Source organism: Xenopus tropicalis, chromosome 2 (genome assembly GCF_000004195.4).
Source record: "Xenopus tropicalis strain Nigerian chromosome 2, UCB_Xtro_10.0, whole genome shotgun sequence".
NCBI classification, from domain to species: domain Eukaryota; kingdom Metazoa; phylum Chordata; class Amphibia; order Anura; family Pipidae; genus Xenopus; species Xenopus tropicalis.
The window spans coordinates 112,789,886-112,806,717 of NC_030678.2; the positions used below are offsets into that span (position 1 = coordinate 112,789,886).

Consider the following 16,832-nt stretch of genomic DNA (forward strand, 5'->3'; position numbering starts at 1 on the left):
CTATAACTGCCAACATTAAAAGAGTAGTTTAACTTTTACTATGATATAGACAGTAATATTTTTATACATAATGCAACTGGTCTTCATTTTTTATGTTGTTGATTTTTTTTTTGGTGGGGGGCGGCTTTTTTCTTCTGTTCAGCAGCTCTCTAGTTCCAATTTACCCAAGAAAACTGCCAGTGGTTTAAATGAGAGACTGGACAGCAAATCAATTTTTTTGGCTGTAGGGTCAATGACCCCATTTTAAAAGCTGGGATGAGGCAGAAGGTGCAGGCTTCTCCATTCTCCTTTCTTTTATTCTCCAGCCCTAATCCTTTCCACTCTGTTAGCATTTGCAGTCTCTTCGTCTTCCTACCTGATCCACCCCTGCCATCCCTTATTATCCCTATAATATTAAGCTTCCTTTTAAGTCAAGGGGTACTCCAAAAATATGACAAGTAATAAAACACCTGGTAAGAAGTCAGTATATTTATTTGCTGAACTGGAATTCAAACATAAGTTTTGAGTAGTAAGGAATTATTTTGTCCATAGATTTTAAGATAATAGGGCTCATTTACAACCACAAACATGGTGGGCAACTTGTACTTTTTGCTGCAGTGAGTTTTGTGCTAAAGCATTAAAGGTGCTTGCTTTAAAATGGGCTCCTTAAACTTCTGTATAGTTGTGCTCGGTGCCACTTAATTCTTCCTGCCTTTTGTTCTGAATCAGGTGCTGCTGCAACTATTGACACAGGGGAGCCCTGGAGCTACCACCACCTTGACCAGGTGGCTAGTGATTATTATTATTAACATTTATTTATAAAGCATCAACATATTCTGCAGCACTGTACAATAAGTGGGTTTCATACATTGGACATACAGAGTAACATATAAAGCAATCAATAACCAATACAAGAGGTAAAGAAAGCCCTGCCCAAAAGAGCTTACAATCTACAAAATAGTGATGTGTGGGTGGAGCCGCAACCAGCAGGACCCCCAAATTTACCCTTGGGTAAAATAAGGGTTGAAATGTAGGCGATTTTTAAGGTCTCGGTTGGGTGCAGGTCAGTCTGGGTAAGTACACTTACAATTGCATTAACTTTAGCAAATCAGGTGCAGCATATTTCAACGCCCCTTTGTGCCTGAAATGACGCTTAAATTCTGGCAAAAGATACTGTATTGTGGGAAAAAACATTTGAGCAATTTCACTCAAATTTGTACTTTGCTCACTGCACTTGCACATAAATGAGCCCTAATGTGTTTGCCTTCTGCATGTGTACAATACTTGTATATTTTATGAGGATTACCATGCATGCAATTCATTGGTGCACACTAAACAGTTGCCACTGTATATATTTTAACATGTAAATGTAATACATATTTTAGGAATTTCCAAAGAAATGAAAGGGCTTATCTGAATGCTGTGTGCATATTACAGTGTAATAGAAGTATACTTTAAATTCTGATCACTAAAAGCAGTAGAACTTTTTTACTTTTAACTGATTAAAAAATCTCTTATTTATTGTAAAGCTGGCACTTTGAGTGAGATATTGCATATAAAAATTGACATAACTGAAATCTGCCCAGACCTGATCTATACTACATTCCACAAAGTTCACTGTCAAATCAAATTCATGTAGCTTGAACTACTGTATTTTGCATTGTCAAATACTGTACCATTCCTCCGTTCAAGCTGGTAGAAGCTTATCCTTATGACTTATTACTGCAAAAGTAGATTCACCTAAGTACCAACCAAACAGGTGTAAAAACATGTGTTGAGCACATTTACTTTAACTGCAGTGGTAAAAAAACATTTATATTTTTTGTTTGTTCTGTGTAAAGGAATACTGTCATGGTAAAACATGTATTTTCAAAACGCATCAGTTAATAGAGCTTCTCCAGCAGAATCCTGCATTTTAATCCATTTTTAAAAGTACAAACAGATTATTTTATATTTAATTTTGAAATTTCACATGGGGCTAGCCTTGTTTTTCATTTCCCAGGGTGCCACAGCCATGTGCTGATGTGCTGCAAGTTGGACTGGTGTCATCCTCCCTCTCTCTCCCCCTAGAAGCCAATTAAAAGAACAATAAGCAGGTAACAAGATAGCAACTCCCTGACACCTCTTCTGAAGGATTCAACTGCCTGAACTGATGGTGCCTCCATGGGCTAATAGCACTGCTGGTACTATCCTTAATTGTAGCAAGTGGGTAAACTGGCAATATTACTTATACTGCTTCACAATAATTTAGGCAGGGCATTTCCCTGCCAGATAAAATACACTGTGGAATAACTGCCACCTGTACCATTAGCCTCAATTAGCTTTTACAGTATGCACTTAATAATGGTATATTGACTTCTATGAAAAATAACTCCAGATCCTGAGAGGCAGAAGTAGTGGCACCCAAAATACATTTAAAACAGTGAGATACAAAGGGCAGTGGCTCTACAAATATATAAAATACAGTGAGAAGCAGTGGGACTTCAGCCCCAAATACATTAAATACAATGATAAGCAATGATTTCTGACATCCAGAACCCCTTACCCTTCCAAAAAGCAGGTTTCTGAGGGCTGGAGAAGATATAAATAACAGGAAATAAATAAACACATAAATAAAATAATACATATATAAATGTCAGCATTGTAGCATTGCAAAACATGCTCACGTGCTCTACTCATATGACATGAGAATAGCTCCCCAGCAGGAGAAACCCTGTTCTGCTTATATGTGAATTGGGTCCTATTGACAGTGTGAGTCACAGAATCAATAGCTTATCTGAAAGCAGCTCTACTGTGTATTCCTGTCCCCTTCTGAAAGCTCAGAATCAGGCAAAATGCACTGAGATGGCTGCCTACACACCAATATTATAACTAAAGAATATACATTTGTAGATAAAAGAATACAATTTGAAATGTTAGAGTGAAATATAAGCTATGTAAACAGTGTAATTTAGAAATAAAATGTATACCATAAAAAAATCATGAGAGAATCCCTTTAACCTTGTTTGTCTTTAAGAATTCCACCTTGCCAGCCCTATCTTCCAGTACTAGCAGCAGATGCAGGTAGCCACGTTTCACCAGTAGCAAGAGAACTGCAACTTGAACTTCTCTTCCCTTGTACTTAGACATTTTAGATAGAAGTATATTGGTAATAATAGGTGATATCACAAGGTATAATTTAAGCTGTAGTAGGATGGTGGGAGCTTCAATTTAGCATCTGCTTGAGAAGGAATCCATTTGCATTTTAGTTATAGTTCAAAATATTTATTTTAATATATCAGCAATATGTCAACTTTAACATAATATTGTCATAATACCTTATATTTGTCACATCAAAGAGAGAGAGAGATTATAATAATATATTTGATCAGTTTGCATAATAGAAAGAATATAAATTGGGTCACTACCTGACCAGTATATTATGCCCCTTAGAAAAGCCCTTCTATCTGATGGTCCCTAATTTTTTCCATGATACGGAAACCTTACTGTTTAAAGGCTATCAGATCATGTGAAAATCAATGAAAACTTTTAGAATACCCCGCTAAAAGGGCTGCACATTTAATTCAAATTCAATCAGTTTGCAATCAGTACAGTACAGCAACCTACATTTATTAGAAGCACACCTCATTTTTCAGGTAACCTTTTGCATATTATCATATTCCCTTTATTTTTGCAAAGTGTATATATACTGAATATAGCTGCAGAATACAAAACATACAATTATCTTAATAGTTAAACAAAACCAATTGGAAATAATTGTATATATTACATATAAAATTTGAGAGGTTCTCAAGAATAAAAGTTACCTTGCTCTTTACTTTGTTGAACAACTGTGGCATGGTGACTACTAGTTACCTGTCTGTCAAGTTGTTCATATTTCATTGGAGAACACTGTACATCACTTTTAATACTGTTCTGTAAAATAGGGAAATATTAATCACCAAATGTATTGCTGCACATTACATATAAACTATGGTACTCAAATTAAAATATGTGCTTATTAAAGCTACAGGTGCAGTAAATAAATGACTCAGGTATAAAAGAGCATTTCTATTGTATGAAATAGCCTTACCACTTGTTGCATACTCTGAAATAAAACCGCGTAGTCACCCTGATATTTCATGAGTTCTTCATGTGTCCCTTGCTCAGCGATGGACCCATTTTTCATCATCAGGACCTCATCACACTCCACAAGATACTGAAAGCATATAAGTCATACAAAAAAATTTTGTTTTTTTTTTTAAAAAAAACCTTAAAGGCATCCAAATAAACTAGTGCAGTTTTTTCACATGAAATGAAACTTTTTCACTTGTTTTCGGAATTGTATTTCCTAATATTCACATTATTTTGTGAACTTACTGTCAGGTGAAAAGTCTATCTTGCATTATAATAGGGACACCCAGGATCGTAGCATTTGTCTAACAAATAGTAGAATGAACCAATTTGCACTTCATTAACTGGTAAACTCACAATTAGTGCTGTACTTAAGTATATTTGAATGTGCCAGTGTGTTATGTGGGGCAACATGCATGCTTAATTTAAATTATATAATATTACGGTTTTGTATTTCTGCCTATATACTACTAACATTAAACCTATATTTTCTTTATTCAGTGTTTTAATATCTTAATATTCCATAAAAATTCCCCTAAACATTTTTATTGTACTTGTTGATAATTGTTATTCTATATAGGAGGGAGAATTGATCAGCATGATGCTACATCAAATTAATTTAAGGTATGTTATTTAGTATTATTATTATTATTATTATTACTATTATACTAAATAAATAATAATATTAGTATCAATTTAAGATAAATGGTACATTTTTTTCCTATTAAAATATCTTTTTTTCAAGTTATGTTCACCAGAAAGCTGTTGGGAGATCACTGCTGTTTCTGGGAGGTTAAGTATGTTTATTCTAGATTTGCTTCTTAAGACACACGTTTCTGTTTGGAGACAGGAGTACTTTTGTTTCTCCTGAATGTGCTGAATGCAGGACAATAATAGGCTTGACAATGAACGTTCTCGAGCTGTGGCAGCATAAATTCAAATGAAGCAGGTCATAATGTTAAATGTGAATAGAAAATTCATTTACTAGTTTTTTTTCAGACTAATATGAATCTGGCTGGTAAACCATAAAGGGTATTGGTATGTTTAGGGGCATTTCTTTCAAATCTTTACCTGTAGCTGATGTGTTACAAACAAGACAATCCTGTTCATCATGCCATGTTTGATTGCCTTTTTGAACAGCTGAGCTCCAACCTGAACATCCACAGCACTGAGTGGATCATCCAAAAGCACCACACTTCTTTCACTATAAAGAGCACGGGCTAAGCTGATTCTTTGTCGTTGTCCTCCACTAAGATTGGTACCACGTTCCCCTATCTAAAGACAAAAAAAATATCATTTGGAAAAATTACATTAATTAATTCATATTCATTACAGGGAATGAAATATACTCATGCACAAGCTTATTTTTATTAAATAAATATATTTTTATTTTAAGTTCACCTTTTCAATTGTTACCGCTTTTGATTTTTGGTTTTTAATTGTTTTTTGTTGCTATTCCAGTTTTAAAAATCTTCAAATCAAAATGTATATTTGTGACCTGGTTTCTGGGGTCATTTACCCTACAATCAGGCATTTGTTTAATTGACAAATAGTATAACGCTTTACTAGAAAGATAAGTAATAATAATAATGTGACACTGTAGTCAGAAACTTCTGGTTCAATCTTATGTGGGTTATTCAACTAGACCAGTGCTGTCAAACTGGCGGCCCATGACCCCCCTCTGTGTGGCCCCCCACCTGTCTGGCTGCTTTGATGGCTTAGATGCTTTGTATAAGCTTTAAATGGTATCAGAACTAAGATTAACTGCCCCCCTGAATGGTTCAGGCTGTAATCCCCCTGTATTGTTTAAAAATGTGGCACACACAGGCATGGTAGGGCAGGCAGAGTATGGCACACAGTATGGCACACACAGGCATGGTAGGGCAGGCAGAGTATGGCACACACAGGCAGCATAGGGCAGGCAGAGTATGGCACACACAGGCAGCATAGGGCAGGCAGAATATAGCACTTACAGGCAGCATAGGGCAGGCAGAGTGCTGCCTGTGTGTGCCATACTCTGCCTGCCCTATGCTGCCTGTGTGTGCCATACTCTGCCTGCCCTATGCTGCCTGTAAGTGCTATATTCTGCCTGCCCTATGCTGCCTGTGGGAGGTGAACCTGGCAGGAGTTTGTTCTGGGAGTTTGTTAGTAGTTGGAAATAGCCAATAAATGGTCCCTAAGGTGTGTAATTATGTGCTGGGGGTTGCTGTGCTACACACAGGTGAGGAGGGCATATGGATTTAAGGGTGTGTCTTATGACATAATATAATTCTTTCATATATGAATAACTGTTGATATCCGCGCAGTGAGGACTAAGCATTTGGGTTTTTGCTGCACTACCACCATTGTGATAAAATGGGTGCAGTTTGAAGTGGGTGTGGTTTAAAAAGGGGAGTGGTCAAAACTGGCTTCCATTAGCGGCCCTCCACCACGTATGCCACAGAAATTCCGGCCCTCGGCACCACAGAAGTTGGACAGCACTGTACTAGACTATTAACCTGCTGCTTTTGCCCTGTATACTATATGGTCCAAAAGCATCTATTTGTAGAATCTAAACCTCATTTATGTCTCTGTGACTTGTGACTTTTTGCCACATAAACACAGAAGTTAAACGTTTTATGGTCCTCAGGTTGCTTTATTTACATATGCAAATTAGGATTCGGATTATGTTTGGTCAAAATATCGGCCAAATATCTTATGGAGGGTTTGTGGTTTGGCCGAATCCCAAAATAGTGGATTCGGTGCATCCCTATAGAGTTCACTCTTTTTCATTTGTTTTCTTCTTATAGGATAGGACATGATAGAATAAACAAATACTAACAGAATATTAAACATGTATAATGATGTTTCTTACCTCTGTCAAGTCTCCATGAGGTAAAGATTCAATGTCTGGATACAAACAGCAAGTTTTTAAGACTCTCTGGTATCTAAATATGAACAATAAACTCTCTTACTGATAAAATTTAACATCTGATCAGCTGACAGTGATATATATGCTTGGATTAGTAGTCATAGATTCACATTCCTGTTGACAGCTGTTTTCCGATTCTGATTTAGAGGAGCTCTGCATACCCATGGGGAAATATTCACATCCTGGATTCTGCTTACCCAGACTCTATAAGCTTGGAGGCAACTCTTCACTCTTGGTGACACCAGCCACAAGTGCTGGGTTAAGGTTACTAGCCCATCAGGCAAAAATTTTAAATTAAACTCCTGCATTTTCAAGAACAGCAGCCTTCTCTGCTGTTAGCATCCAACATTAGCCTAGTGCCTAAAGGTCCCAAATACGTTCTATCAATGCATACTACAATAAGAGGTTAGTCCACCTTTAAAATAACATTCAGCAGGATGTAGAAAAAGATACTCTAACCTAGTTAGTGGAGGTTTTTTTTTTCCAAGCGGTAAAAAGAGTACATGGGATATTAGCATGGAGAAGGTAGTAAACTGGTGATATTGTGGCGAATTTTAATTTTTTTGTGAAAATACACCAAATTTAACCTTTCACTCTTTAGTAAATATGCCCCCATAGAATCAGTTCTCTGGGAGTTGATTATACTTTAAGACTTAAAATATGATTCACATACTCACTTTTTCTCTTTGTATTCCTCTCCAAACAAGATATTTTCTCTTAGTGATTCATTAAAAATCCAAGCCTGTTGGGCAGCATAGGCAATTCTACCAGAAACTGTCACTGTACCCTCTAATAAAGTCATCTAAATAAAATAAATACATAGAGGTTTGGTAAATAAGGTCAGGTAATCATTTACTGTATTTTACAAATCATATGACCGTCAATTGTAAAATGAATTATAAAGAGTGTAAAGCATAAGCTATATACATTAAAATGAACAAACCTTAATTGCATGACATGAAGTACAGTTATCTTACCCATAAAAATACAGACACCTACCTGCCCTAATATAGAAAGAATTAAAGAGGTTTTCCCACTTCCAACAGACCCACAGATTCCTATAAGTTTGCTCTGTGAAAAAAATGTAAAAAATGGGTTTCAGAGTTAATTTCTACCAGATTTATTATTTTGGTATGTTTCTACATAAAAATGTAATCCCAAGGTTTTTTTAAATAATCCTCGTACACCCTTGAGGTTTAGGACACTGAAGTATTTTGACTTTTTAGGGCTCTGGCACACGGGGAAATTAGTCGCCCGCGAGAAAACTCCATGTTCGTGGGCGACTAATCTCCCCAAGTTGTCATGACCCGCCATCCCACCGGTGAACATGTAAGTCGCCGGCGGGATGGCACACGTGGCGGCGCGATTTCCCGAAATCGCGCTGCCGCGTGTGCCATCCCGCCGGCGACTTACATGTTCGCCGGTGGGATGGCGGGTCATGGCAACTCGGGGAGATTAGTCGCCCGTGACAAGGGAGATTTGTCGCGGGCGACTAATCTCCCCGTGTGCCAGAGCCCTTAAGGCTCATTTACTAGTACAAGTACAGTGCAAAGTGCAAAATTGTTCCTATGCAAATGCTAGTACCAGAGGTACTTGTGTCAATATGTATTTATCTAGACTTGTGCCTTTCACCAATTTTCAGCTGTATCCACGTGGTAAATGAAGTGCAAAGTACAAGGGCACAGATATAAGAGAACACTGGAATTAACTGGAGGTGTTAAGGTGTTAATGTGGCAATACACTGGCTGATCCCATGGGCAGAAGAGATAGATACCATACTAGGGCAATGGTAAGTATTGCCACCTTTCTAATTTATCTATGCTGACTTGTATATTAAAAATCATTGTGGATTGCATGCAAATTTTCACTGTGCACTTGCCTCCTTATTTATAAATGCAAGCACAAAAAAACCTCTGCAAGATTTACTGATTCAGAAAATATTAAGCAGCCACCTTGTCAAACATATACATACAAGTCACAGGACTTGGCACTTTGCTGGCACTGGAATTCTGAGAAAAACACTGCACTGTGAATAAAAGGCATGGTGATTTGTGATTACAAGTATGATGTTTAAGGCAATTATGTGATCTGTACGGTGTAATATTTTCAGTTATTATTTATTATTTTCAATAATTTCAGTATTTCAATCTTTTGAATTTGTTAGCAAATGCAAACAAATTCCAATAAAAAAAGTATTAAAACAAAACAACAACAAAAAAATACTGCTCAATATTCACGTTGAATTATTACATTCATGCAGAGCAATTTTGCTAAGAGTCACAGGATATGAGCAAACTTTGCTTATGTTTCTGTATGACCATTCTATACTGTAAGTGAAGTCTGCAAGGTGCAATTTCAGATTCAAATTGACATTTATCTACTCATAATTAAGCATTTTCCCAATAATTTCAGCAAAAATTAAGCCACACTCCGCGGTAAATCTATCACAGCTGTGGTAATCCTCTGATGAAGCACCCATTGGTGCGAAACGCGTTAGGAGAGTGGGTACCATGATACACTGGGATGCAACCTCCATTGTTTGGTATAGTGTTTGTTTCATTTGAAATTGTTTGTTTAATTTTGAGCCATTAAATGTAATTTTATCTCACTGAAATAGTTGTTGTTTGTTCATATATTGATTCAGGGCCTATCAGTGGGATACAATTTGTAGATTCCCTTTCCCAATTTAATCTTTTGTATTTATATGGTAATGTGTGAAAACAGATGCAATTGGGCTTTTGTTTTGATCCAAATTATTTGCACGTTACACCAAGAGTTTTCAGAAGGGTTTGTGTTGCTTTTGCATGTTCAAAACAGTGCATGATCACTAGAGGCAAGACTTGTGCAGCTTTTAACATAACCTTGAAGGAGCTACCTACAAATCCAGGGTAGGAGTAGCTCCAGGGTTCCACAGCATAAATAGGCCCAGTTACGCACCATTTATCAGAGGCAGGATGGATGCATGAACCAGTAAGTGAAAGTGTTTGAATGCAAATACAGTAATAAATTGTGTCAATGTATGCTACCCATTGTGCCCATTTTAAAGCAAATGCACTTAAGGGTTAGTAAACAAACCCTCTACTTATTCTATGCATTAAGTACACACTAAATGACGCAGTCATAACAGATATATATTTATCTGTTACTACTGGATCATTTAGTGTGTACTTAATCCATAGATTACACATACAGCCTGCAGTGGAAATACAACTTTATTCCTTGTACAGTTCCAGATCTTTTCCCTGCTTTCCCTCTCACGCTAGTACTCTCACTTCCTGTTCCTGCCATCTTACCCTGCCTGCCTCTCTGCCTTAAAGGTACAATGTAACTTAAGGGCTGTGGCACACGGGGAGATTAGTCGCCCGCGACAAATCTCCCTTGTCGCGGGCGACTAATCTCCCCGAAATGCCATCCCACCAGCGAAAATGTAAATCGCCAGTCGGATGGCATATGCAGCGCCGCAATCTCCCCTGAAATCGAGGAAGTTTCCTCTCAAGGCAACTTCCGCGATTTCCCCGAAATCTCGCCACGTATGCCATCCCACCGGTGATTTACATTTTCGCCGCTGTGATGGCATTTCGGGGAGATTAGTCGCCCGCGACAAGGGAGATTTGTTGCGGGCGACTAATCTCCCCGTGTGCCACAGCCCTAAACATGAACATACAATATCTGACATAACATTTTGGAATCTGTATCATTATTAGGAAGTAACACAAACCTTTTGTACAGTGAAATTGATGTTAATGAGTGCTGCTTTATGCTCACAAACTATATATTCAGATGCATTGGTACCATTGACTATTTGTTTTGATTCTGATGAGCTAAATAGATAATGGCCATTAATTAGATTCTGGGTCTCCTTGAACTCCTCTTGTTTTTGCTCTGCCTCTTTTTGTTTTTCTAGTGTTGAAGATCTGACATCTGAACTCCATGAAAAGTAGGCACCACTGAAATCGATGAGATCATTTGATAGTAGTCTCTGATTGTTTCTCATATCAGACTCTTCCATCAAAAACAGCTTCTGGAAACAGGGAATTCAGTGCTAAGCAACATGAAAGAGGGACATTTCTACTAATATATATAGAACTATTAAGAAGTGGTACTGTATGTTTGATTACATAAATATGTACAAGTTAGCTTTTATTCACATCACCTTATCAAATTTGTTCTTAAATTATCTTAAATAAAAATGAATATGCTGTAAATCTAATTTTCAACTGGGTAAAAATAGGCAAAGTACAAGTGCAAAAAACAAGAACATCCATCACAAAAAGTTCAGCGCGCAGTTGCTCTGCACCAGCAACAAATTCAAGTGCTGTGCTGATCATTTAGATTTTGAGTTCATTAGCACACAATAGGGTTGATTCACTAAAGGTCGATATTCCGAGCGCTATTTATAGCATGCGTTGAAAATTTTATCGCGTCTAATTTTTGCGTCTTAACGCACGATTCACTAAAAGTATACTTGCGTTAATTTAGACGCGATGCTGTTTGTGTTTTTTTTCGCGAAGACTATTTTCGTGCGGTATTTGACGGAACGCGAGCTAATCAACGCATCACGCACAAATAGTCGCGGCGTGCGAAAAAAACGCACGCCATATTAGCCATACATGGCATTACTTTCGTAAAACTACTTTTAAGAAAATTATCATTTCCCTGCAAACTGGAGGCTACATCACTCTAGGGCCAACACATACTTGCATAAATCACACTGCAAAGTCCATACTGTGTTGCCAAAAGCTCATTAACTGTACTTTTCTATAATTACCGCCTGCCCCAAGTAGGTGTTAATTTTCGCACAGACAAATGCGATATTTAGCGCATCTAAGTGTTTGTGAATCATGCGTTAGTATTATTTCTGCGCGCTAATTAACGCAATGCGGTTGCGCTCTAATTAACGCACGCTATCGTATGCGACTTAACGCATGCGATAATACTTTTTTTGGGTCAATTTTAACGAAAAAAAAGCATGCAATATGTGTTATCGCAATTTAGTGAATCAACCCTAATAAGTTTATGCCTAAACTTGAAACTTTGTGCTACCAATCAAATGACATCCGTTCAATAACATACTTTTGCTGTATAATTTAAAGGAGATGTAAGCCCTAAAATAAAATTCAGCTTAATAAGAGAAACTGTAATTTTAAGCAATTTCCAATATACATAAATGACACATAGGAGGTGATTTATCTATGGTCAAGTTTGATTTTTTTTGCTAGATTCAAGTTTTTTTGCACTTAAAAAACTCGAATTCAAATTATGGTTCGAAAACTCGAATGTCTGGTATTTATTACATACAAAAACCCTGAAAACTGAAAAGTATAAATTCGCCATGTAAAAGCTTGTGAGTTTCTATAGAAGTCAATGGGAGTTGTCTTAGGCAAAGTCAAGCCACATTCTCAAGCTAGAGTTTTTAGAGCTTGTAAACTCGCAAATTTATTCGATTTAGAAAAACAAACTTGAATTCACAAATTTGAAAACAGATGAATAAGCCCAATATTGAAAGCAGTATCTGTATGTCTCTTTCTCTTCACTTTTTTATTATTGTTACTATTAATTGGCTTATTTATCAACATTCAGTAAAGGGTGTATTTATTAACACTGGAGACAATCTTTACCGGTGATCTTGCCCATAGCAACCAATCAGTAATTCGATTTCAATGGTCACCTACAAGTTAGAAAAAGTAAAGCACTGATAAGTTGCTATTGACAACATCAGTGCTTATGTTTGTCTCCAATATTAATAAATAAGCCCCTAATTGTACGCAGGGAGCCATAAGCCAGTGTATAACTAAACCTGAAAAAGTTCAGAAACTATTATGGAAAAGGGAGCTCTGTTTTCATATACCCAGGTCATATTAACATACTCACAGGCACAGAAGGGGCAGAAGATGGCAATAGATGTATACTGGTATTTGTCTGGTGCTGATTAGTTTGCAATGTCAATAAATCTGTCTAAAACAGATCATTTTTCAGAGGGGTCTGAGGCTGTGGATACAAGATTTTGCTGTTGGGCCCAATAACCTCTAGTTATGTTGCTAGCTAGAAGAAAGCCATTACATATTCCATGCCTCTTAATATGTAACAAACAAAATATCTTTGATACTCTTGAGCAGGTTTGGGGTAATAAAAATATATATCAGGTGCACTGTCCTAGTACTGAAAGGAACTGATCTAGCAAGCACATGACCCACCTGGAATCTGGAGATGGAAATGGAAGCTTCAGAAGCTGCTTTCACAGCGAGTGGTATCATTTTTAGAGCACTTGTCATTGAGTTGAAAACTGTAACAACTGTAAAGGCCTAGGACAGTAACAGAATAGTTTAAACAAAACGTTCCACCTGCAGCACAACTGTAGGAGCAAATGTATATTACTATTTATTTTATTAACAATCCCATCTGAAAGATTTGCCATGTTTTTTCTGCAAGTTAATTTTTTCCCCATTCTTTTATTTCATTGCAGAATAACACAACTGGCAGCTGCGATAAATTCTGAGAAACTAGTTACAATGACCTGGGGGAAGCAAATTAACTCTTAAAAATAGGAAGAGGAGGCAGTACAATATCTGCCTCTTTTCAAAAGAAGCATGAGAACATTAGCAGGGTACTTACAGGATGGTCAACAGCAGGTTTTTTATATTGGATAACTAGGAGGTATTAATATATTCCTACATTTGAGTACAGGATAAACTAAAGAAAAATATGGAGTTACAGCTTGTTTAAGAGGACAAGCTGCTAAGTATTTGGTATTATATCCCTATTTATTATTACACCAAATGAAATCATTTTATATAACTGGACCGGGTACAAAACTTAAAAAAATAATACTGAGTTAGTCTATGGACCTTTCTAGACAGACAAGAGACATACATAAGAAATAAAAAAATAGTTAAAAAAAAGTTTAAAATAATAAGTTTAAAATGTTGACAATAAGGGAAGAACAAATGCTGCAAAGGATTAAATAGAAGTCTTTATGTGCATACTGATATTGTTAGCTTACACATAATACATATTAATGAACACAGTACAATACCTCAGCTGCATTCAGATTGTATCCAAGTGCCATGTGCAATGTAAATGTACATACACTGGCTACCACAACAACTACTGGAGCTACCCCAGATGTTATACTCTGAACATATCCAGCTTTTTCCAAAAATGTCTTTTCTTCACTTCGGATATCTAAGAAAAAAAAATCTATGTTTAGAAAAAAGACACCTCAGAATGTCGAACTGCTGTTTTTAGAGCTGTATACCCTCTAATAGCGGGGATTTTTACAGCTGCAGGTGATATTCTATATTATAAAGTAAAAAAATGTACCCCCTATTGTAAAAATATAAAGGTATTATACGTCAATGAGAAGTTCCATGACCATATAAGGAGACAAGGCTGATGGCTGGGTAATTTTATACAGATGATGAAACTTCAAGGTGACTTTTAATATCCTTATATTTTACACCAGGGAGTATATTATGTATTATAGTATGCACAAGTTTCAATGAGTCATATCACATAAAGTACATAGGTATATAATTATATCATTTTCAGGATATTTATGGCTCTTGTGTGCTATATACTGTTATAGAAGCAGACAGAAAAATAATAATAAAAGGCATAATAGGCATAATAAAAGCTTCAGAAGTATCCTAGAAAACTCATAAAATAATAATGCTCTAAAAACTATCTTTGAGATAGGTACCCTCAAAATGAAGAACTTGAACATTAACTTATGGGAAGTTATAGGCACAGCTGCCATCAAGGAGTATAGCGAGTACTGTACACAGGGGCCCTGTGGCAAAGGAGCCCCAAGAGACATAAAAACATGATATGGAAATTGAAAAAAGAGTGGGCTTGTAAGAGAGTAGGTGGGGTTACTGGTGGATCATGGGAGTGGTTTTTATATAAGGTCATTTGTGCAGAGGACATTTATTATTATTTTCATTGGAGCCCCCTTTACTAGTTGGCAGGACCCTCCTCTCAGAGGCCCAGGTGACCAGTTGGTTAATAATTGGAGCCCTTTGGTGGGTGCACCCTGCTAACTTAGTGGTAACTTAGTGGTATTGGGCATCTTGATTCCTGATGGAAGCTCTGGATATAGGTGCACCAATAACAATTGTTCCTCTTAATCTTAAGACTGGCCTTGAAAAGAGCTATTATTCATAGGAACTCTATGGGGCATATTTACTAATCCACATGCAGTTTTCTTCGCAATGATTGGTATTTTGAGTTTTTTTTTCGTAAATTGTCGCGACTTTTTCCTAGCGTTACGACTTGCGCGAACTGTCGCAACTTTTTCGTAGCCGTCGCGCCGAGTACGAAAGTTTCGGATTCATTCAAGCTTCAGTATCGTGACTTTCCTTGGGCCAGGTTGGAGCTGCAGAGTGCCATTGAGTCCTATGGGAGGCTTCCAAAATCATGGAAAGTCTGAAAGTTTTGGCCGGTGTTTACGAGCGCTAAATACGAAAAAGTCGCAACAATATACGAGCAAATCGGAACGGCTACGAAAAAGTCGCGACAATTCGCGCGTCATAACGGCTAAGAAAAAGTTTACGAAAAAGTCGTAACGGCGACGAAAAAAACGCAAAAAATACGAAAAAGTCGCAAAATGTTCTTTTCCAATCCAAATTTTTCCCATTCGGATTCGTGGATTAGTAAATGTGCCCCTATGAGTTTGTTTCCCAGTGCTGTTTTTACCTCCTACGTACATGCTAAGCTATGAACAAGATTGTCTAGTCCTGAAGAATCATTCATTGTGTTTGCATGTACATCATGCACATACAGACCCATCTATGTATATGACTGTTAGTTGTACATGGATGTTAAGTTTTTACATGGATAACATTTGCTATTATGCTAAAATGTACAGCCCCTCTTTGTAAGGAAATAGAATGTTTAAACAGTAAAAATTGTACCCTTTTTTCAACAGACAATATATTCCAAAATGTAATAGTGAGTAAACCTCATAATTAATTACCCCACCTTGAATTTTATTTCTAAAGGTATTTTCCCAGGCATACATCTTAATAAATTTTATAGAGTTTAGGATCTCATTCATAAGTCTCACTCTTCTGTCTGTTACCACAATGCATTTCTTTCGAAAATATGCTGTGAGCTTTGATGCCAGCATCTGCAAGAAAAATTAATTGACTCGGTGAAGAATTCTATATGTAAATATATATGCATATATCTATATCTAGCAAGCTAGCAGTCTATCTATCTATATACAATTTTATCATTATGTTGTAGGGAATTTCACCAAAGATTGCTTAAAATAAAGTTGATTTTGGTGCTCCAGGGAAAGCAAGTAATATAATATTTTACAGCTATACAGTCACTGTAATCACTTTTTTCTTCCTGCTTTACTCATCCTTAAAGGAACAGTAACACCAAAAAATGAAAGTGTATAAAAGTAACTAAAATATAATGTGCTGCTGCCCTGCACTGGTAAAAGTTGTGTGTTTACTTCAGAAAGTCTACTATAATTTATATAAATAAGCTGCTATGTAGCCATGGGGGCAGCCATTTAAAGGAGAAAAGGCACAGGCACATAGCAGATAACAGATAAAACACTATTGTATTCTACAGAACTTATCTGTTATCTGCTATGTAACCTGTGCCTTTTCTCCTTTTTTCCAGCTTGAATTGCTGCCCCCGTGGCTACACAGCAGCTTATTATATAAATTATAGTAGTGTTACTGTAGCAAACACACCAGTTTTACCAGTGCAGGGCAACAGTGCATTATATTTTTATTACTTTAAAAGCTCTTTAATTTTTTAGTGTTACTGTTCCTTTAAAGGAGAAGGAAAGGTAAAGAAAGACTAAGTAAGC

General features: G+C 36.8%; 1 protein-coding gene across 3 annotated transcripts in view; it reads right to left on the bottom strand.

The window, feature by feature from the left end:
• The window catches only part of abcc12 (ATP binding cassette subfamily C member 12), a 47,920-nt gene that overhangs the window by 18,819 nt on the left and 12,269 nt on the right, over nt 1–16,832 (bottom strand). For 2 of the 3 annotated variants that reach the window (XM_012957689.3, XM_002937870.5), the window contains exons 7-16: nt 15,983–16,130; nt 14,037–14,185; nt 13,198–13,305; nt 10,722–11,024; nt 8,003–8,074; nt 7,681–7,805; nt 6,947–7,019; nt 5,164–5,367; nt 4,052–4,177; nt 3,786–3,894 (exon numbers count right to left, since the gene is read on the bottom strand). In XM_012957689.3, the coding sequence (XP_012813143.2) occupies nt 3,786–3,894; nt 4,052–4,177; nt 5,164–5,367; nt 6,947–7,019; nt 7,681–7,805; nt 8,003–8,074; nt 10,722–11,024; nt 13,198–13,305; nt 14,037–14,185; nt 15,983–16,130 (1,417 nt within the window). The remainder of the gene's footprint in view (nt 1–3,785; nt 3,895–4,051; nt 4,178–5,163; nt 5,368–6,946; nt 7,020–7,680; nt 7,806–8,002; nt 8,075–10,721; nt 11,025–13,197; nt 13,306–14,036; nt 14,186–15,982; nt 16,131–16,832) is intronic. The other variant, XM_031897016.1, reaches the window with a different exon arrangement.